The following is a 22,715-nucleotide window of genomic DNA, read 5'->3' as shown; positions in this document are numbered from 1 at the left end:
ACTGTTGAAAACATTAATTTGTGTTTGGACTGGAGTGAACCTAGGTTTTACTGGCTTAGCTCTAGAGATTTAAAGACATAAATTCTACTGTCATAATTACATAGCTGAATAGAATGAAGTATTAAACATTTTTCTCTCTGCGAAAGAGAGATGGAGTTAGAAAGAAGTTAATAAACAAGTGACGTTCTTTGTTACATAGTTTTCGGGACTGACGAGATTTGACATTCAAGAATACTTTGAATTTTTGTTTCTGTAATTTCTATATTATTTAGATGTAAGATATGGTTATTTGAAAGGTCCATAATTTTCTGGAGAGATTTTTAAGGTGCATATCACTAAAAAGAGGCAGATTGCATTTATTTTCTACCTTGAGTACAAAACATTTGATTTTTTTAATCGTGGTAAAATATACATAACACAAAATGTACCATATTAACCATTTTTAAGTGTATAGTTAAATGGCATTAACTACAGTCACATTGGTGTGTAACCATTACCCTATATTCATCTCCAGAACTTTTTCTTCATCCCAAACTGTAACAATCTATTAAATAGTAATTCTCGATTAGCCCCTGGTAACCATTCTTTCTGTCTCTGAATTTGACTATTCTAGGTACCTCATATAAGTGGAATCATATAGTATCTGTCCTTTTGTATCTGAGCTGTTTCATTTAGCACAATGTTTTCATGGTTCATCCATGTTGTAACATATATCAGAATTGCATTCCTTTTTAAGGCTGATGTTACTGCATTATATGCATATAGAACATTTTGTTTGTCCATTTATCTGTTGACAAACATTTGGGTTGGTTTCTTCTTTTGTCTATTGAGAATAATACACACACACACACGCACAAATATCTGTTTAAGTCCCTCTTTTTAAAACTTCTTTTGGGTATATACTCAGAAGTATAATTGCTGGATTAAAAACATAATTTTATGTTTAATTTTTTGCAGAACCACTGTACTGTTTTCTACAGCAGCTATACCGTTTTACATTGTCATCAACAATGCAACAAAGGTTCCAATTAATCCATATTCTCACCAACACTTGTTATTTCCTAGCTTAAAAAAAATAGCCATCCTAATTGGTGTGAGGTATTATCCCATTTTGGTTTTAGTTTGCATTTCTTTAATGATTGGTAATATTGAGTGTCCTTTCATGTGCTTATTGGAGATTTGTGTATCTTCTTTGGAAAAATACCTAGTCATGTCCTTTGCCCATTTTTAAATTGGGTTGTTTGCTTTTGTTGTTGAGTTTCAGTTTTTAAAAATACATATTCTGGATATTAATCTATCATCAGATTGCCCATTTTATTTTTTAATTCGTGTTGCGGAAGATGGTAATGGTGTGGGTGTACTCTGACCTGGTCTATAGGCATATCTCCTACGTTTCCTTTACTAAGGATCCTTTCATATGATTCCCTTTCATGGAGCCCACATTTTAAAAATTAATTACCTATCAAACACTTTGTTCAGAAATAATTAATTTTCCAATTTTTAATAAACATAAAATAGCTAATTATAAATTTGATCAGCATGAAATATCCAATGATAACACACTGAGTTAACTTAATTCTAATGAATAAACGACCTTTACATAATAAGTCATCTGTTGTGTTAGATGCTAAAGATAACAAAGCTCTTGGTCTCAAGGAACTTAAAATCTAATGAAGACCTATAGTACCATGTGATAACTACTGCAGCAGAGTAATAGAAATAACAGTGGAGAATCCTTTGAGTGCCTAGGCAAATCAGGGGAAGTGTAATGAGATTATGCTTGAGACGGCTCTTGAATGAGGGGCAGAAGTTGACCAGAGTATTAAGACTGAGGAGCCCGAAGTTCACTGTTACTTCCTTTGAGAGGTTCCCCAAGGTTAGGAATCACTGGTATACATGACTCTGAAAAGCTGGGAGGGAGGGACAGCCAGCCCCTCTGAACAAGAGAGAAGTTAAGAACATTGAAAGCTGAGCAGGTTACCCTAAAAAAAAAGTCTTACTGTATATATATATATACATTTATGATAATCAGCAGTATACAATTGCCAAAACATCTGCTTTTTAAATGAGAGATTTGGGAAAGATACCTTTGGTCCCTTTTCCCTGTGTGCTTTAGGTAACCTATTCATGCATAAGAACTAGAAGCACTCGGAAGAAGTCTATAGAACTGAGTAAGTTCTATAACTGAGTAAGCTGACCTGTTGTGGTGTGGAACATTTAAATTTTTTTTTTTCTTTTTACTTTTTTAGCAACTCCCCCTGCCCTTTTTTCCACCTCCCCACCCCCACACTTTGGTTCAAGCCGTTGTTTCTCAGTCTAGTTGTGTAGGACACAGCTCCCTGCTGGTATTATGAGCCTTGCGCTCCCCCGGCTGACACGGTAGCCCCGCGGCAGTACACAGCAGCCTGTGGTGGCCTGCGGCTCATGGCGCCTCACGGCGGCCCAGCTCCAGGGAGAGCTGTTGTTCACAATCTTAGCTGTAGAGGGCGCAGCTCACTGGCTCATGTGGGAATCGAACTGGAGACCTTGGCATTAGGAGCACGGCGCTCCAACCACTTGAGCCACTGGGCCGGGTCTGAACACTTAAATTTAAATTCAAAATATTTGTATTAATTAGTTCAACTGAATTTAACTTATTTTGGTTGTGATTCAGATAGGTGGTTCCTTTTAACAGATACGTCATCACATTATTCCTCTGTTAGCTCACGTTGAGAATAGGGAGAAGAACAGAGGGGCAGAGGAGAGTGTGAATTAGATCTGGTGGGTCAAAGGCACATCACTGTAAAAGTCAGACACTGGTCTGAGAAAAAAGGTTGCTTCTGGCAGCTCTAGGAAGTCAAGAATGGTGATTGTAACAGTTTGACCACATCTCAAAGAAGGGGCAAAATTGAGCAGACTTCTCTAAGAGTGAAAAAAGAATTTGTTGAACTAAACATTGAAGCACTGTAAGTATTTTCAGATTTAAGTTAATAAACTATTTTAAGTTATTAACAAGTTTTTGTGTTATACAGAATTAAGGTTTTTTCCTTTATTCTTTTTGCCACCTTACGAGAAGTGAGCAATATCATGTTAGTAAATTCTTTTTCTGGACTTCATATGACCTTTCGTAGTCTCAAACAGAAATAGAAAGCTAGAAAATTTGCTGGGAGGAAAATGCCATCAGCTAAATAAATGTTACCCCAAAGCTTTTTTCAGGTTTAAGAAGCCACATTTCTGTTCTGTCCTCCATGTTTTCCCCCTGAAAGTCAGAACCAACCACTTCTAATTCATAAAATCGTTAAAATTATTGAATAGTTAATGGAGAGAGGGACTTAAAAAAAGTACCTCTTAGCATGCCTCTTACCTGCAAAAAAAAGAAAAAGTAAAATAATTGAAAACATCTCACTGAAAGTGCTAGGGAGATTCTGAAATGTTCTAGAGATTAAGATGATAAGAAATGGTAAAGCTAGGACTAAAGGCTATATCATATTCTCATTTAAGATAAAAGTTTTACTCTCAATTGTATTGTTTCAGGGTTTGGTTTTGAAAACTGTTGGCAGAGTATGTGATGAGCACTATTTCAAGATGAAAGAAAATGTAAGAATTGGATTACAGTTAAGGGTGGTCTTTGTAGACTCTTAAAATTGAGTTTGTTTTCTATATTATGTGAAACCAGAGTCCATTCTAGGCAGAAATTCACGTTCTTTCCTATGTAAGCAAAGAGGGTCTTAAGTTGGTTGACGTTGTTTGCTTTCTGTGCATTATTTGAAAAGTAAAAATATGTAATGTATTTGATATCGAAAGATAAGTGAGGAGGGAAATTAGAAAGTTACAGGAATGTGTATGTGTGTAAATATGTGCATACCCTTTCTCATCTTTAAGATTTAAGATTAATACTTAGTGATATTTGTTGTTGATATATTTCTTAACTTCAACTAACATGTTTCACAACAGATAGCCACAGATTACCATGTGTTTATGGTAATTTAAATCCATTAGGTACTCTTTCTACCTACCACATTACAGCATGCAGGTGATAGTTACTTTAATTGTTCTGCCACAGTAGAACTAGAGTGCCCTTTTCTCCAGTTTTCAGTAGCATCTTTTTCATTGCCCTCCAGCCTCCACTAACAGGATCTAGGAGGCCCCTTAGGACCACTGCCCACTGCCTCATTTTAAGCCAGTGCCAGATGTTTTAGGTTGTTACAGCCGCACTCTACTTTCAGGTACCAATTTCTGTTTTGCTTGCTATTGCTGTGTATCAGACCACTACAAGCTTAGTGGCTTACAAAAATCCAAGTCATTTATTTTGAAACTTCTCCCGGGGTTAGTGGCTTTCCATTCTGCCCTTTACCCCTACCCTCCAAGTCTAACTTGCCACAAGTTTCTGTTACATGAGGGTGAGAAATAGCGGATTCCAGAACTGGAGCACGGAAGTTGCAAGATAAGCCTAGAACATCTTGTGCCAAAATATAAGGAAGTGCACAAAAAAAATGAAGGTGCCGTATCAGGAAGATATGGGAGCTAGCCTAAAACAGGAAGGGGAATATCATAAATTGAAAACATTTTAGGGGCTGTCCCGGTGGCTCAGGCGGTTAGAGCTCCGTGCTCCTAGCTCCTAAGGTTGCCGGTTCGATTCCCACATGGGCCAGTGAGCTCTCAATGGGCCAGTGGGCTTTCAACCACAAGGTTGCCAGTTCAATTCCTCGAGTCCTACAAGGGATGGTGGGCAGCGCCCCCTGCAATTAAAATTGAACACGGCACCTTGAGCTGAGCTGCCATTGAGCTCCCGGATGGCTCAGTTGGTTGGAATGCGTCCTCTCACAAGGTTGCCGGTTCGACTCCCGCAGGGGATGGTGGGCTGTGCCCCTGCAACTAGCAATGGCAACTGGACCTGGAGCTGAGCTGCGCCCTTCACAGCTAAGACTGAAAGGACAACGACTTGAAGCTGAACGTCACCCTCCACAACTAAGATTGAAAGGACAAAAATTTGACTTGGAAAAAAGTCCTGGAAGTACACACTGTTCCCCAATAAAGTCCTGTTCCCCTTTCCCAATAAAACCTATTAAAACAAACAAACAAACATTTTATACTTCAGGATGGAAGAAAGGTCCAAAGTCATTATTTTATATATCTGAAATACTCCTTATGGTTGTAACCTATCTCAGCTTTTTTCAAGTTAAAATATCTATAGTTGGATACATGTAATAGTTTTTCCCTCAGTAGCTGGATTTGATTCATTTTATCGAAATACTTGTTTGGAAATAAGTTATTTTCAATCCTCATTATGTAGTATTTCTTAAAACAAAAATTATAAAGGTACAATTGTGATTTAGTACTTTTTTAGTACATCAGTTGTGTTATAATCTTACTATAGATGAGGTTCGGTAGATGGACGACAGGATTCTTATTTCTGAGTCTGTAGTTTTCTTTCATTGATTTATTTGCTCATTTTTTGAACAAATATTTTATCGAGCCCCTACTATGTGCTATGTATTATAGCACTAAATGCCATGTATACAGAGTAAAACAAAAAACATAGTCTCTACCTTCATAACATACTCATTAAATATTTGCTGTGTGAATCTAGAGTTATCATTCTTATGCACCGACCCCCCCCCATTAATACTGAGGATTCTTTTTACTATTTTTTGGCTTTTTTCTTTAACATATTATTTTAAAACTTACAGTATCTTTGAGATGAGTATAACTCTGAGGGTAAGGTGTTTGTAAATAAGGAAAGTAATCAGGTGTTTGATTGCAAACAAAATGCCTTAAAACGTTTTTCATTGAAATGCAGGTATTTCTTTTAGTTCATTGAAACTTTCATGATATATCCTTAGCCAAAAATTTTCTAATACATTTATCAGTCTAAAATAGGCTTTTGCTGCTTTGCTCACCTGAGTAATATATTTAAGGGGTGTGCCAAATAGTGGTATAGTTGTTGGCTCCTATCACTGTCAAAGAAGAAAAGATAATGTCTAGGGAAAGACCAAGGCTACCTTCAGGATATGATGCATAGAAGTAACTTAATAGCTTAATTGCAAAGTTGTTTATTACCAGTTTGTAGCTTTGTACAATACTTGGCAAATCTCAATTGAACTTGCAATCTAGAAAACAACTTGGGATTGCCTACACTGACACAGAGATAAATTTAGAAAGCTTGTGTGACAATAAGTAGTCTTATCTATATGTGTGAAATTAAAAGGTTGCTTCGTGACTAAATTGAGTTTATCTCAGAAATGCAGGGTTTAACATTAGAAAGTCAATTGAATTTTCACAAGTAGAATAATATTTTAACGAGAAGGACAAAAATCAATTCCATACTAATGGGAATAAAAGAACAGTAGAATAAAGAGGAAAATTAATTCTATATTTAATGTAGTAAAAGATTAAAATCCTGTGATCATCTTGGGTGGCCAGATGGCTCAGTTGGCTAGAGCACGAACTCTGACCAATGGGGTTGCCGGTTCGATTTCCACTTGGGCCAGTGAGCTGTGCCCTCCACAAGTAGATTGAAGACAACGAGCTGCCGCTGAGTTTACGGAGGGGCTGCCAGGTGGCTCAGTTGGTTGGAGCGTGGGCTCTCGACAGCAGGATTGCTGGTTCAGTTCCCACATGGGGTGGTGGGCTGCACCCCCTACAACTGAAGATTGAAAGTGGTGACTGGACTTGGAACTGGGCTGCGCCCTCCACGGCTGGATTGAGGGACGGTGACTTGGAGCCGAAGGGCCCTGGAGAAGCACACTGTTCCCCAATATTTCCCAATAAAAATTAAAACAAGCAAACTATGGTTATCTCAAAAGATGGAGAAAAAGAAACTGATAAATTCAATATCTGTTACTGATAAAAACTTAGCGATCTAGAAATAGAAAGGAATTTCCTTAATTTGATAAGCAATATCTACAGAAAACCTTGAAATTAGGAACAAGATAACAATACCTTCTATTACCACTTTTATTCAACATTATACTGGAAGTCTCAGCCAGCAATGTAAGGGAATTAAATAAGTAACTACATAAATAAATAAGGATCTGAAAGGAAGAAAAAGCTTTGATTATTCATGGAACCATGTAATTATGGACCTAGAACTATCAAAAAAAATACAGATATATATAAACTAATAAAATTTACCAAGGATGCCAGATACCAAATCAATATATAAAAATCAACTTTATTTCTGTGAGTAACTAATAGTTCAAAAGTAAAAATTTTAAAATATATATCGTTTATAAAATAACAAGGACCTGGAAAAAAAGTCAAGTAAAAACATTATAAATTTTCCGAGGAAAATGACAAAACTTTATTGAGAAACTTTAAAGAAGGCTTTATTAATTAATGGAGGTCTTCACAGATTGAAAAATTCAGTGTTGTAAAGATGCTGTTTCTTCCCAAATTGATGTTTGATTCGTTGCAATCTCAATAAAAATTTCAACAAATATTTTTATGGATCTAACAAGCTCATTCTAAAATTTGTAAGGAAATGCAGAGGACCTAGAAAGTCAAGACATACTTGAAGAACTACAAAAAGAAAGGAATACCTCTTTTACTAGAAGTGATGTAGGAGTATATCACTGTATAAGATATCAAGAATTATTATAAAGATATAATAATTAATTCTGTCAGTAGTAATATTGACATAAGGATAGACAACTAGAACAATAGAACAGATCAGAGAGACCCCAAATAGGCCCATACAAATACAGACACCAGATATATGGTATGCATGTGATAGGGAAATAGTGGGGGGGGGGGAAAGATGGTCTTTTTAATAACTGTCACTGGGATAATTGGTATCCCTGTATGAAAAAAGTGATTTTGGCCTCCTACTGCACACATACTAGAAAATCAGTTCCTGATAGATTCAATCTGATGGTCAAACTATAAAACTTTTTGAGAATATCTTTATGACCTTGGGTAGGGAAGGATTTCATTTAAAACTGCAAAAACCACTAACCATAAAAACCACTACCCCAGTTATTATTTTTTCAAACAAGGTTTCTGCCTCTTTCGTTCTTTCTCATCCTCCTCCTCTTCCTCCTCCCCCTCCTCTTCCTCTTCCTCTGTAAATATTAGTCTGTTTGATGCTGTGCCATAAGACCCTTAATTTATCTTCACTTTTTTTCTTAGTTCTTTTTGCTGCTCTGATTAGGTGAGTTCCTCTGCCTTTTCTTTGAGTTGACTGATCCTTTCTTTTGCTTCATCTAGTCTGCTGTTGAACACCTCTAGTCTATTTTTCAGTTCAATTATTGTAGTTCTCAGCTCGGTGACTTCTGTTGGTACTTTCTCACATTTTCCATGTCTTTTGTTGAATTGTCACTGTGTTCATTCATTCTTCTCCACAGTTTAGTGAACATCTTTATGACCTTTACTTTGAATTATTTGCCAGGTAAATTACATACCTCCTTTTCATGAAGGTTTTTTTTTTTCCTGAGGTTTTATCTCCTTTTTTCTTTAGGAACATATTCCTCTATTTCTTCATTTTGCTTGACTCTCTGTGTTGGTGTCTATACAGTAGATGAAACAGTCATATCTGCTAGTCTTGAAGGAGTGGATCATGTAGGAGGTGAACCTTGTCATACACCCTTGCCCCAGCTTTGTTGTCTCCCAAACTTTTTGCCTGTCCAAGCAGCCTATTATCTTTTTAATAGCTCCCTGTAGTTGAGGATGTGCCAAGACCTGTCCTTGTCCCTAAGGGAAGGATCTAAGCACCCAGATCCAAGCTGTCTAGAAGCCATACCCTCAGGCAGCAAGCAGCTTTTAAAAGTATGCAAACATACGTAGTCCTGTGAGCCCACAAGCAAACCCCTTTGGCAGTGTCCCCTGGATGACAATCACAAAAATTGGGGCTCCAAATGAGTATACAAGTCCTTTTCTGGGACATGCCAGAGACCTGGAGCAAAGCAGAGGGAAAGTGCCAAGATGGTGCCCACACCCTTCATTCCTTGAGCACAGCTCCGTAGTCCACTACATGTGTGCTGAACCTGAATAGTGTCTGTCCGGCTGAAGCTCCAGGACAAGCAAAGAGGCCTCCTTCTCAGAAAGACTGGGCGGTGTGCCTCAGCCTGATATCTGCAAAGTGCCTTGCGGGTGCAGCCTACCAAGAACCATCTCCAATTGCCTCTCTCCTGTGGGACCCACGAGTACCAGCTCCCCAGTCCAGAGCAAGGTGATTAAAGAGTATCCTCTGGGTGGCAGCAGACATATAAACCAGGACACCAGCTGTGTGTAAAGCTCCCCTCCAGGAGACACTGGCACTCTGGAGTGTGGCAGAGGAAAAGTGTGAATATAGTGCCTGTCTTCCAAGGTCTCTGGAAAGGATGATAGTCAGCCTTTAGATGTGTGTTTAATTAGAAACCTACCCCTCAGTTGCAGCTATGATGATTAGCTAATAGACTTCTTACACAGAAAGACTGCGCCTCCTGGATCTGTTGCCTCTTGCTCAGCCCTGTGGGTGGGAGCTGTTTTAAGAACTCTTTCTTACTTGGGTACCCATGAATATAAGCCCCACTGTCTGCAGCGGCAGGCAATACAGAGATGTCCCTTCTCAGCAGCTGCAAGAGAGGTATGAGCTCCTTTCTGGTGACACTGATTATTATAGTCCCATGGGACCAGGAATGCAAGCTCCCCTGGCCTCTGGAGTCAAGCAGTCCAGCATGGCAAAGCGAGAGCACAAAGATGATTCGTGCCAGTCTCTGTCCCCAGAGAGTATTCCAGCAGGATATAAAATATGTGTGTTAAATTAGATGCCTGCTCCTCAGGCCAATGCTTTAATATAAGCAGGTCAGCTTGGTTATAACTTTAAGTCTGTGTGTGATCAGCTGCCTCTTAGCTGGGCCCTGGAGCAGGTAAGTCTGAGCACAGGGGCCATTTAAGAGCTGTCTCCCAGATTGCTGTAATATTTTGGATCTCAGGATGTGACCCCATTGGTTTTCAAAGTTAGATATCTTGGAGACTCGTCTCTCTCAAGAGCAAGTCCTAAAAGTTGAGATACCCTTCACTCATTGGGGAGAAGCTTTGGGTTTCGAATTTTCTCCTGATATTGGACCTCTGTGCCAGGGTGGGGTGTATGGTGAGATTGTGTCCCAGCCTCTCCTGCCTTCAAAGCCATTTTTTTTCCTTATCTGCCTTATGTGTAGTTGTCACTCAGCCAGTCTTTAGGGTTTTTAAGAGGCAGTTGTTCTGTATGTACCTGTAGACTCAGTGTGTCCCTGGGAGGAGGTAAGTTCAGGATCTTCCTACATTGCCATCTTGAACAGGAACTGGAATTTGTACTGTTTCAAGCCGCTGAATTTGTGGTAATTTGTTACAGCAACAATAGGAAACTAATATAGGAGACAAAACTATAAATTATTAAAGTGTTAAAACTATCAAGGAAATGATTACCACTAGAATCAGTATATCGGTTCCTCTTTTGGGGAGGGAAGGGCTTATGATTAGGAAGAACTACATTGGGGTTTCTAGGGTACTGGCAATATTTTATTTCTTTGTGCATATACGTTTTATGCAGTTTTCTGTGTACATGAAGTTAATACGCATTGCTTTTATAACCAGAGTTTTGAGAATGAAACATATCCACACTTTCACCATGTGATGATACAACGAGAAGCCTCACCTGACCATGCTGACTTCCTGATTTTGGACTTTCAGCCTCTAGAACTGTAAGTTCAAATTCAGGACTCAGCATGCACACACAGTGGGAAGACCATGTGAGGACACATCCAGAAGGCTGCCATCTGCAAGCCAAGGAGAGAGGCCTCACCAGAAACCAACTTTGCTGGTATCTTGATCCTGGACTTTCAGCCTCCAGAACTGTGGGGAGAAGAAACGCCAGTGGAAGAAATTTCCTGACACAGGCCGACCTCTGTTTCACTTTCTCCACTTCAACCTTCAAGGTGAAGAAACTGAGGCAAAGAAATTAAGTGACTTGACCAAGATCACACAGTTTGAAAAAAACAAGCCTAAGGCAAAAATAAAGTTGGAAAAATTTTTCAAAAATGACCAGAGGAAAGCAGAAGCTTCTGAAAGAGGCAGAGAATTAATCACCCAGAGACACAAGAGGCAAACGTGGAGAGTTGAGTGTTCCATGAACAAGAAAAAGCTGAAGTTCATCACCACCAAACCAGTATTACAAGAAATGTAAAGGGACTTCTTTAAGAAGAAGAAAATATATATGAATAAAAAAATATTGCAAAGAAAAAATTCTCACTGACAAAGGCAAACACGAAATAAAAGCAGTGGATCAACAACACTAAAGCTAATACAAAGGTTAAAAGGCAAAAATAGGAAGATATGTGTAATTATAACAATAAATTAAGAGATATGCACAAAACACATGAAAAATAATGACAAACAAATGTAGAAAGGGGAGTAAAAATGGTAGTGATTTCAGAATGTGTTTGAACTTAAGCAACCATCAATTTGAAATACGCTGTTATAAACATAGCTTGAAATATATGAAGTATCTAGCAACTATAAAGCAAAACCAAAATCTACAAGAGATACACAAGAAATAAAGAGAAAGGAATCCAAACACAACACTACAGAAAGTCTTCCATATACAAGAGAAGAGAGCAAGAGAATAAAAAGGAGCAGAGTAGTATAGAAACAATCAGAATACAATTGCCAGATGGGAGGGAGGTTGGGGATCTGGGTGGAAAAGGTGAAGGGATTAAGAAATATAAATTGGTAATTACAAAATAGAGACAAGGATGTAAAGTACAGTGTAGAGAATATAATCAATAATATTGTAATAACTATACGCGGTGTCAAGTGGGTACAAAACTTATGAGGTATCACTTTGTAAGTTATATAAATGTCTAACCACTATGCTATACACCTGAAACTAATATAATATTGAATGTCAACTAAAATTGAAAAATTAAAAAAAATTTTTTAAAGAATGAAGCATCCATATTTTTTTTTTAAATGCGGGGGTTTTTTTTAAGGTTTTTTCTTTTTTTCTCTTTTATCACATTTCTTTGGCTGTAAAATTATTTTCTCTTTGGGAGAGTATGGCAAAAAATATCCTTTATAAACCAGTAGTACTTTGCAGTATTTTCCATAATATAATCTATGATCCAACTAATTCAGCCTCTTTCATGAATTTACAGCATGTAAAAAAATTATTCAGTTAACACAAAGAAGCTACTTGTCTTCCCAAATTGAAATCAAAATACAATTTAAATGGGAGAACTTACAAGAACCCTTAGGCCAAAGCTCTGGTTTCAAAAGTAGGCTATGTCATAAATTAGCTAATTATTTAAAAATTAAGGAGTACTTGTTTATTGAGATACATCTAAGCTTAGTGTATATCTTACTATCATTTTTTTCTCTCCTTAGTATAGAGACCAAAAAAGATGGGTGTTTTTGTTTTTATTTTTCTTGATTTTAAGTAATTTAGCTTTGTAATACAAATATCAGGAAAACTAACTTTAAACAGCCCCTGCTTAAATTTAATTTGTTTCCTGCAGTTGTCATTTGGGAGGATAAATTTAAAAATTTAAGGATCAGTTTGTAGTTGAAGTAAATTACTTTCATTATTTCAACTTTTAAGATCATACTGATAAAACTTAAGTAGGAATTGATAGAATGATTCTTGTTTTACTTTATATTAAAGAAATTATTTACGATGTGATTTTGTAGGAAATATTTAGTCTTCAGTACTTGATGGTCACTGTTACTTGGGCTTGAACTTTTTCCTAATTATGGCAAGATGGTGGACTGTTTCCCAACCTCAGTTACTATCACGTCAGAGTGAAGCACTGGGACTGATAGGCTAGTGGGACCTGTAGGGAATATGTGAGTCTGGGGGATATACTGGGATCCAGATGAAAACGAGGCTATTATCAAAACTTTTGAGTTCTCACAAAGCTGTGTCTCAGAGGGCAAGCTTAGTTCCAGCACATTGTAGAGGTTGCTTCCATTATTTTGGTGTTAATGCTAGTAGCTTGACCTGAGCACCAAAGGTGAGACAAGGTATGAATTGGGAATAGAAAATAATTCACACAAAGGAACTCCAGCAGCCAGAGAGGGGATCAATAAGGATTATGTCTAGAACAAGTAACTTCAGAGAAATAGAACTATTGGAAGACATAGGTGACAAGTTTAACAAGCAAAACAAACATCCTGAAATTCTCAAAACAAACTGACATGCTTCTAATCATAGCATAGAAAAATTAAAAAGTGAGAGGAAAAAACCTTTTATATATATTAATTTGCAGTGAGGAGGATTATTGTTGAGACTCAAATTCATGGTCTGGAACATTAAGTAGAAGAGTATATCAAGACAAAAAAAATAGAAAGAAGGAGAAAGCAAATTGAGGAGATGGAACAATTAAAAATATAATAGAGGAGAATTTCTCTGGATTAAAGAAGGATTGAAAGAGCCCGCTGAGTACCAACCAGACCAGTGTTGGGGGTGCAGAGACAAAGAACAAGTTGCCTACACAGGAAAAATGATCGCATATGTGCTGGATTACTCAATGTGACATATGGAAACTAGAAGGTAGTAAAATAACATCTACAGATTACTAAGAAAAGAACTTGACCAATTTCTAGCATTGGTCATTCACTTATTATGATGAAAGCAAGATATTTGCAGATATGCAGCAATACAGTCCACTAGGGGAAGTTCTCAGTAAAGGATCCTCACAGATACCTCCCAACAGAGACTTTTAGATAGGGCAGAAGTAGAGAGAAAACAATGGTGAGCAAATGAATCTCAGTACATTTAATTAAATCTAAATGGTTAATGATAGAGTGACTGTATTTCAACACATTCCTTTGTCCTCTACATTTCCTGAAACTTTGCAGGTGATATAGATGCTTGATTAGACTCGAATTCTGTGCCTTTGGCAAGACCGTAAGTGGTGTACTATTCTAATGGGAGGCATATCATTTCTGGTTGTCTTTTTGTAAAGCTAACAACAGCCGTTAATATTCAGTTCTAGATCCAATAATTCATTGAGGGTTGCAAAATGGTGATGGTCTATCATTTTTCATTTATAGTTAGAACACTTATATAGAGATGCTTCCCTTCATATAACTATTTGGTTACTCAGTGATGCAGTTCATATAGGGAAGGAAAAAAAATGATTTTTCCCCTTTATTAGTTTACAAGATAATGAATCGATTCTCTATCATCTTTTTAGGGTGGAGGGAGACATGTGTGATAGATTTTAATCCATTGCAGTTACTTTTTTGAAACTCAAATTGTCTCATTTTTGGCCAGCGGGAGCAAAGATGGTTCCTGAATCCTTTTGACATTATCCGGATCATCTTTGGTAGAGAAAGGAACAGTTTTTTTTTGTTTTGTTTTGCTTTGCTTTGCTTTGCTTTGTTTTGCTTTGTTTTGCTTTTGGGAAGGTGAATTTTAGGGATGCGTTCATTTCCTTGGATATTTGGTACTTAGTATGATCTTTGATGTAATTTGTAGGCAGATAGGCCTTAGAATTTGTGTTACTTGCAAAGAATAATGGTTTTTGTTTTTAGTATATGTACACTCAAAAGGAATCAACATTTTCCAGCAACAGGTGTAGTCGTGTGTTAAAATAGTTTATTGAATTAATAAATATTTGAATGTTTACTCTGGATCAATCTCCACAATAGGAACTATGGGGAATTCAGACATTCACGAAACCTGCCTATTTAACATTTCAATAAAATAATTCCCAAAGATTGGTTTTAAACTTTATTTTTTTTCTTTCAGATCTGTCACGAAATCGCCTCTCAGAAATTCCCATAGAAGCATGTCACTTCGTTTCTCTTGAGAATCTCAACTTATACCAAAATTGTATTCGGTATATACCAGAGGCAATTCTAAACCTACAAGCTCTAACGTTCTTAAATATTAGGTAAGGATGTTTCTTTTTTAAAATACTTGGTTTTATGGTCTTTTCAATTTTCCCTTCCATTTCACTAAAATTTACATTATCTGTTCATATCAGCAGTATCCATACATGTTGTTACGCTAAATTAACAGTATTTCCTATATCCCTTTGTGTTTGCAGTAATTAACAAATTCTAATATCCATTAGCCTAATAGGCTTGCATCAGTCTTGTAGCATTGGTTCTCCAGTTATAGTTTCAAATAAGCTGAATTATATGAGAATAGTATATCTGTAATTACTTTGTTTGGTTCTTGTGATTATATATTTTTCTGTTAAGTTCTGAATGTATAAATGCATTTGTTCAACTCGTCTCCGTTTTTCACATCTTACAAGAATTCGTTTGTTACTTCATTTCATTATACAAGTTATAAATGTTCATTGGAGAAAATGAACAAATGTAGAAAAATGTAAAGAAAATTCACAATATTTTATCAGAGTTATATAATTATAGATTGTCTATTCCATTTATCCAGGCTGTCAGTCAAATTTTTAAATGAGTTTTTCCCCTTGTCATGAAATAATCCTTTGGAAGTATTTTTGTATGTAATCGTTTTATTGTATAGTTTATATACTTCTAAAACTCATTTTTCCTCTCAGGTATTTAGTTTCTTTCAGTTTTTCTTTGCCATGATAAAAATAATACTACTAAACAGTTTTATATGTAAATATTTTTCTGTTTCTTAAGATAAATGTCTAGGAGTAGAATTATAATGGGGTTAAAAGTTGTAAGGGCTCATGATCTCTATTGGTTAAATTAGCAAAAGATCTTCAAAGTGGGGGACCATTGGTCCTAAGGCTTAAGAAGTTAAATCTACATAAGTAAAATTTTAACTTTTTATCCTATGATTTTATTTTTCTTTTAATTTTGGTTTGCTTATTTTTGTATAACTAAAAGATTCCTTACCTATACTTCATTGATACGATATATTTAAAATCACAACCTGTCACTTGTTTTCCATAAAATTATATTTGGATCATATATGCATTTGGTTATAATACTGTAATGATGAGGGAAGTAGATTACAAACACTTTTATGTTTATAACTCTTCTTTGGAAGGAAGAGGAGAGGATGATAGTTATCTACCCTATTTTTAAATCATTTTTTCTTATATAAACGTAATAAAATGATATGTTGTGTTTATATAGCACATCATTATTTACAAAGGTGTTTTATGGTACAAGAGCCTTGTATTATAGGTAGAGGAGATATTAAGATCCTCAATTTATAGATGAGGAATCTTTGCAAGATGCAGATTAGTTAAATGCTGTGCCTACAAAGCCCAAAGCTGGCGAGCTATAGCTCAAATCTAATATCCTGTTTCTTCTTGCAAGACTTATATTTGTCATTTTACTGAATATAGGATGGGAAATCTGGAAATATTTTTCTTAAGTATTGGGCTCTGACTGCTTGTTCTCTTTTTCTCCTTACCCATTCCATTTTAGTCGGAACCAACTGTCAACATTGCCAGTACATTTGTGTAATTTACCATTGAAAGTCTTAATTGCTAGTAATAACAAATTGGTCTCACTTCCAGAAGAAATTGGACATCTCAAACATTTAACAGAACTTGTAAGTTAACATTTTATTTTTTGATTGTCATATATATATATAGTGCCAAAAAATGTATACACGTTTTTAAGAAAGCAAAACTGTATTAAAATTGTAATACTCAATATATACCGATAACAAAAGATGAATACAAGTCATGTTTGACTTCTGCAATTACAAGAGGTGCTTAAAGTGGTTACCATCAGTGTCCAGACACTTCTGATTACGGCAAACTACTGCTTGAGCAACGTTCACCAACGTGTCCACTTGTAAACATTTTTTTGGCACCCCCGATATACATAGTTATAGCATACTCTTTTATATGGTAAAGATCTATTATTAACATGTGTTTTTATGTTATTTTCAAGTATTGATAGTGAAGTTTTACTGATTGATCAATACTCCAGTGGTTTGGCACAGAATTAAGATGGAACTGAAAGTACAGGTCTCACAGGCCCACATGAAATGGGGAAAAGTCATTAGAATTAGGTTCTAACCAATATTAAGTGATTTTCAATGTTATTAAACTTTTGAGGTATAAATTAATAATGCATTTGAACTTTTAGAATTAAATCTTGTTACTAGCATCAATGCTCTGATTTTTGGTTTGTCCCTATAGGGAAATGGGCACTACAAATGTCAGGCTTATTTTTTTTACCTTAACATGGCATCTTTAGAACCTATCTCCCACTCTAAAATAAGCTATTCTTTACTGCTTTATATTTCTAAGAAGCTTAACCTTCACCTACGAGTAGTCTTTGTTACTCTTGAGTACTTATTTCTGGGCATATAAGACTTTTCTCTTTTAATCACCACAATAACATTATGGATTGAATACTATAGTTATCATCATATTATAGCTGAGAAAACTAGCACTCAGGTTAAGTAATTTGCCTAAGGTTCCATAACTGAAGTAGAATTTGGAGTCTACCTTAACTCCAAAGCTCACGTTTCATATTTCTGAAACGGTCAAATACAATTATGTCCATTGAGATTTGGGAGTATAGTTCTATGTAAATTTATTAACAAAGATGAACATCATAAAAATGAATACTATACACATATATTCTAATTGAACCTCATTAGCTCACTTTTTTTTCCAGGTAGATTGTGAATATAAAAGGTCACATGTAAAAATTCACAAATAAAATCTAGAGTCTAGATAGTAGATCGCTGTTTTGGAGCCAGTTAGATTGAGGAAACAATGTCCAAAATGTATGTTTGTTGGCGTTTCTTCAGAACTTGGGTTAATAACATGAACTAGTAGTAAATTATACTCATGATTAAAATTCTGATTTTCAAATCATTTAAACTTTCTGTTTCTACTTATTGAATCCTAGATACTTAACAGATAGATACGTCTCATAAAAGGTGCTTTTAGCTTTCTACAAGATGTGACTTGATACCCTCAGTCATACAAACAGCTTGTGGCAGAGTAAGAATTAGTAATCCTAAAGCTCCTGATTCCACTTGATGGTCTTTCTGCAACATCCTTATTCATTTTTTTAGTGAAAGTAAAGTGCTGTCTTTCAACATACACATTTTCTGAGAGAAATATTATAGATTGCTGTTACCTTCTGGCTCAGGCTCAATTTTCCTAATCTTTCAACTTCTTTTAAAACACTTTTAACTTTGATGCCTAGAGCACTGGACTAAGAAGTTTAGCTTCTTATTCTACTTAAGTCATTAATTGGTAGGAAAAGTAAAAATAGTATTTTCTCTAAAAATATTTTGGAAAAATTTAAAAATAATGTCTGAAGCTTAAGTTTTAGGTTAAGTGCTCTTTTCTAACAGTAAATCTATTACTATTTTCTTTTTACTCATTTATTGGAAGAATTTTAAGTGTTAATGTAGCATCTTGGCGCTTTTATTAACCTAGGCAGGTTCCATGGATTTACACATTCTGGCTGTTCTCAGAATTATGGAATCCTGGATATATCAATTTTGTAACTTATAATCAGTCTCTTCTCAGAACCAGTAGAATTAGAATCAAGCAATTTACCAGAATACCAGAAGGCCTTCCTAATATGTATTGGAATCAGGTTGATCAGATGCTAATAAAGACTTACCTGTTTTTTCTATAGCCTTTTGAGCTATGTGTACTTTATTATTTTCTCTTCACTTGCAGTTTGATAAAGAATGATTTGAATCTTCAATGCATTTTTATTTTACATTCTTGAACAGTTGAACTGGTATTTTGAAAATAGAGTTCTCTCAAATAATTTTATTATAATTTGTATGTTTTCTTCTGGTTTCATTAGCACAATATAAAATAAGATTGTTCTAAATAGATGTTGTTATACTTTTTTACATTTTACTTTTTCACCAACATATTTAGTATTTGGTTTGATAGTCTAGGCTTCATACCCACATCTTAAATCATTTAATTTTAGTTCTGCTCACAAAATATATAATATAGAATCATTAAAAAACCTGTACATTTTTAAAGTTAAATGCTAGTACAAACTATGGAATTATTCTTGGACACAGAATCATAATTTTTTTTTTAACAACTAAGAGTGACTGCAGATATTATCTTGTCCAACCTCATTTTGTAGTTTAAAGCAGGCAAGTTTGTAATATTAGAATAATTCTTTACTTTGTATCTTTTTGAAATAGGATGTAAGCTGCAATGAAATTCAAACAATACCTTCCCAGATAGGTAATTTGGAGGCATTGAGAGACCTTAACATTAGAAGAAATCACTTAGTACGTTTGCCTGTAGGTAAGAAACTGTAAAATAATTGTTTTATTATTATTTGTGTTTTATTTTAAAAATCTCTCAGGCTGATGGGCACAAGACAAAAATGTGTAAGAGTTACAGCCAGTTTTTGAGATGTAATGGTTTATTTACTATGTTATCTGTTCCATTGTGAATTCTAAAAGTTAGACTCTTCAGTGAAAAGTTCGATATTGACCAGTGATTGTATTTTTAGATCTTGTCAACTGATGTAATTGATAACTCAGGGTAGTGTCACTGGAAGTTTCACTGGAAGTTTCAGTGGGACATGGGAGACTTAGAACACATTTTTGATAAGGGGATAGTTTAATACAATGAAAAACATTCCTGAAATTAATACTGACTTAAAAATGGACTTGCCTTGAACTTAATAACTTTATCCTTCACTGGAAATATTCAAATAGAGGCTAATTAACCATGTGCAAGTGATGCCTAGCATGAATCATGAATGGAATGAGAGACTGCACTAGGAGACCAGTTAACTTAAGCTGACTATAAGCCCTGGTATATGTATTCGAATGATAAAAATGATTAAACAAATTAAGTATAATTTATCTTTCAAAAATTCAAATTCATAAAAGAAAAAGCTATCAAAGTAAAAATGGGGAGAACTATTATTTTATTAGATCAGAATATATGTTTCTTTAATTTTATTATGCACCAGTTCCCATATATAAATGAGAGCAATGAATCAGCCAGCTACAGTAGTCATCAGCTCATGGCAACTCATCTGGACTCCCACCCACTTTCCCTTACTCTGATTTGAAACAACTTACAGAAATTCATCTGTAAACATTTCAGAATGTAAGTCAGAAAGATAATGAATCTTCAGAAAGTGTTTTCATGACAGTGATTCTCTAGGCTCTTTGATTTTGACAGAACATGACTTCTAATGTATAATAAATATTGAATTAACTAATGATGTTTTTGCTTCATCATAGAATTGAAATGTTTATGCCAATTTGATCTAGTATAATATTTAGTTCTAACATACTAGGGTAGCCTTGATATTTTGGATCCCAAGTAGGCATCTCAGAAAGTGATTTTTCTATTCCACTTTTATACACTTATTGTAACCACACTACCCAAAACCTGCATCTCTTTCCTCCCACTCGACTTGTCCAGTAACCTGTGCACCTTTTATCTTCAGAGCCTTCCTGATTTTTTCCTGGTTCTGCATTCTACCGCCTCAGGAATGTGAATGAAGGCCTCAGTAGAACTGACCAAAATCATGACATAGGACCTTACAACCCCAAATTTTTATCTAGGATCACTCCTCTACTCAGGACCCACCTACTGCAGCTGATCTTTAAAGGGTTACTAATGTAATAATACTGGCTTCCTGTGAAATCAGTCAATGAAAACATTGGGGTTTTGGTGAAAATTTGGGTTTCAGGTGACAATTGCAGTCTAATAGTTTCATTATCTAATATACTCCTATATCTTATTTTGAATGCATATTACCAAGAAAATTGTGAGACTGCCAAATATTTTTTTTAATCAGTTTATCTTGTAATCTCAGCATATTCAGTTAAACTGAGATGACAGGAAACCTTTATTCCAATAGCTACACAAGTTAGTGCAAGTTCATGTTAATTAATTGGTCGTCTCTAACATAATTTTGTAGATATTACATCCTTTGTTATATTGCCATTTTGATTTTAAATTAATTTTAATTTTTGTCAAATAATATATTATTCAAAAAGTCAAATAGTATTGAAAAGCTTAAAATGAATAATAGCATTTCCCTGCCTCAACCATTTCCTACGCCCCCTCCCCCATTTTCATTGACCAGAAGCATCTACGTTCAATTCTTTTAACTCTTTCTACTGGTATTTGTGACATATTTCTAATGGTGTGCTTTTATAGTTGTTGCCGGATTTAACAACTTTGACACGTATGTCAGCTTCCTGTTATAGTAGATGAGGTTTAACCTCCTTATATCATTACCATCGTGCCTTTACTTCCCTCCTGGCATCTTTCCAGTGTAGTTTTATCGCAACTTTTGATTAAATCGTTAGTTGTTTACATTATTATGACTATATAAATATTGTTCCCGGCCAATTCAAGTGATGTATTCTGATTTCATTGTCTTTCTTGTATATCTTGTTTTTGTTGTTTTTTTAGAGTTAATAATTCCTTTTTTTTTTTTGCTTAGTTTTTTTATGTTTCTATGGCTAATTCCTCCTTCTTTTTCCAGCAGCCTTATTAGTCAAACCATCAGACTATCTATTATTTTTTATTCCCTGCATATTTCCCTCATTTAGCCTCTTCCAGTCTGGGCTGGTGATTCTGTTATTGCTGCCCAACTTTCTTCTGTATTGAATACTCTTATTTCTGGACTCCATGTTTTCCTCTCTCTTGCTTTTTTTGTTTTTAAATTTTGGCTTTATTGAGATATAATTGACAAGTAATTCCTTTATCTTTCTTTACACTCTTGTTTTGCTGGAGGGTATCTTCTAGTAGTTTCCTGAGAACATGTCATGGGAAAACATTTTTTTGAGACTTTACTTGAAAATAAATATCTTTATTCTATGCTCACCCTTGATTAATAATTTGGTTATAGATACTAGGTTGAAAATAATTTTCAGGTCTTTTTTTCACTTTTAGCTTTCAGTGTTAAAAATTAGTGGTTGAAAATGTGATGCTATTCCTAATTACAGTGCATTGTTTGTGACCCATTTTATCTCTCTGGAAGATTTTAAGGTCTTCCTTTTTTTTTTTTTTTTAATGCTTTGACATTTTATGATGATGTGCCATAGTTTGAGTTGTTTTAATTCACTATACTAGATACTTGGTGGGCTTCTTTCCAAACTAGAGATTCACATCTTTCATTCTGGAAAATTCTTATATCTCTTTTTGATAATTTCCTGTTTTTTGGTTTCTCTGTTCTCTCTTTCTGAATTATTTTGAATTGGATATTGAACCGCTTTAATTGATGCTTTGATTTTTCTTATCCTTTTTGTAGTTCATTTCTTTGTCATTTTGGTTTACCATGTGGTGAACAGTTCCAACCATATATGTTCTAACCATTATTCTGAAGTTTCAGTTTCTGCCATCACATTTTTCATTTCTCAGAAGGCTTATTATTCTGTGATTTTTATAAAACGTTCCTTTTTTGTTTCGGTAATTCAATATTTTATCTCTCTGAAATTAGAGATATTAGTTCTAGTTTTTCAAAATTTTCTAATATTTCCTATATGTTACTTCTTTCTTCTGAGTTCCTCATTTCAATTGGTTTGTGTGTTTTGATTTCCATCTTACATGTTGGAGGCTTTTCCAAATGTCTGTGGATCATAAACTATCAGTATAGAGCTGATTAGAAGTTCCAAGCATACTAGGCAGCAATTGTATCATGATAATTAAGCAGCAAGCTGGTCATTTAGGGTGGGGGGGAAGACTCTACGAGCATCTAAAGGCCTTTTATATGGGACTGTATATGATGTTTCATTTCTTCTACATTGTTGTGTATATTCCTAATTACGGACATTCAAGAACTGGGGATGGAGTGGGGTGGGGTAGGAAAGTGCTGAGGTCTTGCCATTAAGTATGTAG

General features: G+C 35.2%; 1 protein-coding gene across 12 annotated transcripts in view; it reads left to right on the top strand.

Moving 5' to 3' along the window:
- Window positions 1–22,715, top strand: part of LRCH3 (leucine rich repeats and calponin homology domain containing 3) — a 97,887-nt gene that overhangs the window by 27,864 nt on the left and 47,308 nt on the right. For all 12 annotated transcript variants that reach the window (XR_004424712.1, XM_033123640.1, XM_033123664.1 and 9 more), the window contains exons 2-4: window positions 14,690–14,834; window positions 16,315–16,441; window positions 19,040–19,145. Coding sequence is in view for 11 of the 12 variants with exons in the window: in XM_033123640.1 (XP_032979531.1) it covers window positions 14,690–14,834; window positions 16,315–16,441; window positions 19,040–19,145 (378 nt within the window). In the remaining variant the exon portion in view is untranslated. The remainder of the gene's footprint in view (window positions 1–14,689; window positions 14,835–16,314; window positions 16,442–19,039; window positions 19,146–22,715) is intronic.

The sequence above is a fragment of the Rhinolophus ferrumequinum genome, chromosome 2, assembly GCF_004115265.2.
Source record: "Rhinolophus ferrumequinum isolate MPI-CBG mRhiFer1 chromosome 2, mRhiFer1_v1.p, whole genome shotgun sequence".
NCBI lineage: Eukaryota > Metazoa > Chordata > Mammalia > Chiroptera > Rhinolophidae > Rhinolophus > Rhinolophus ferrumequinum.
Note: the sequence above shows the minus strand (reverse complement) of the source record. Positions and strands in the feature narration are given on the sequence as shown.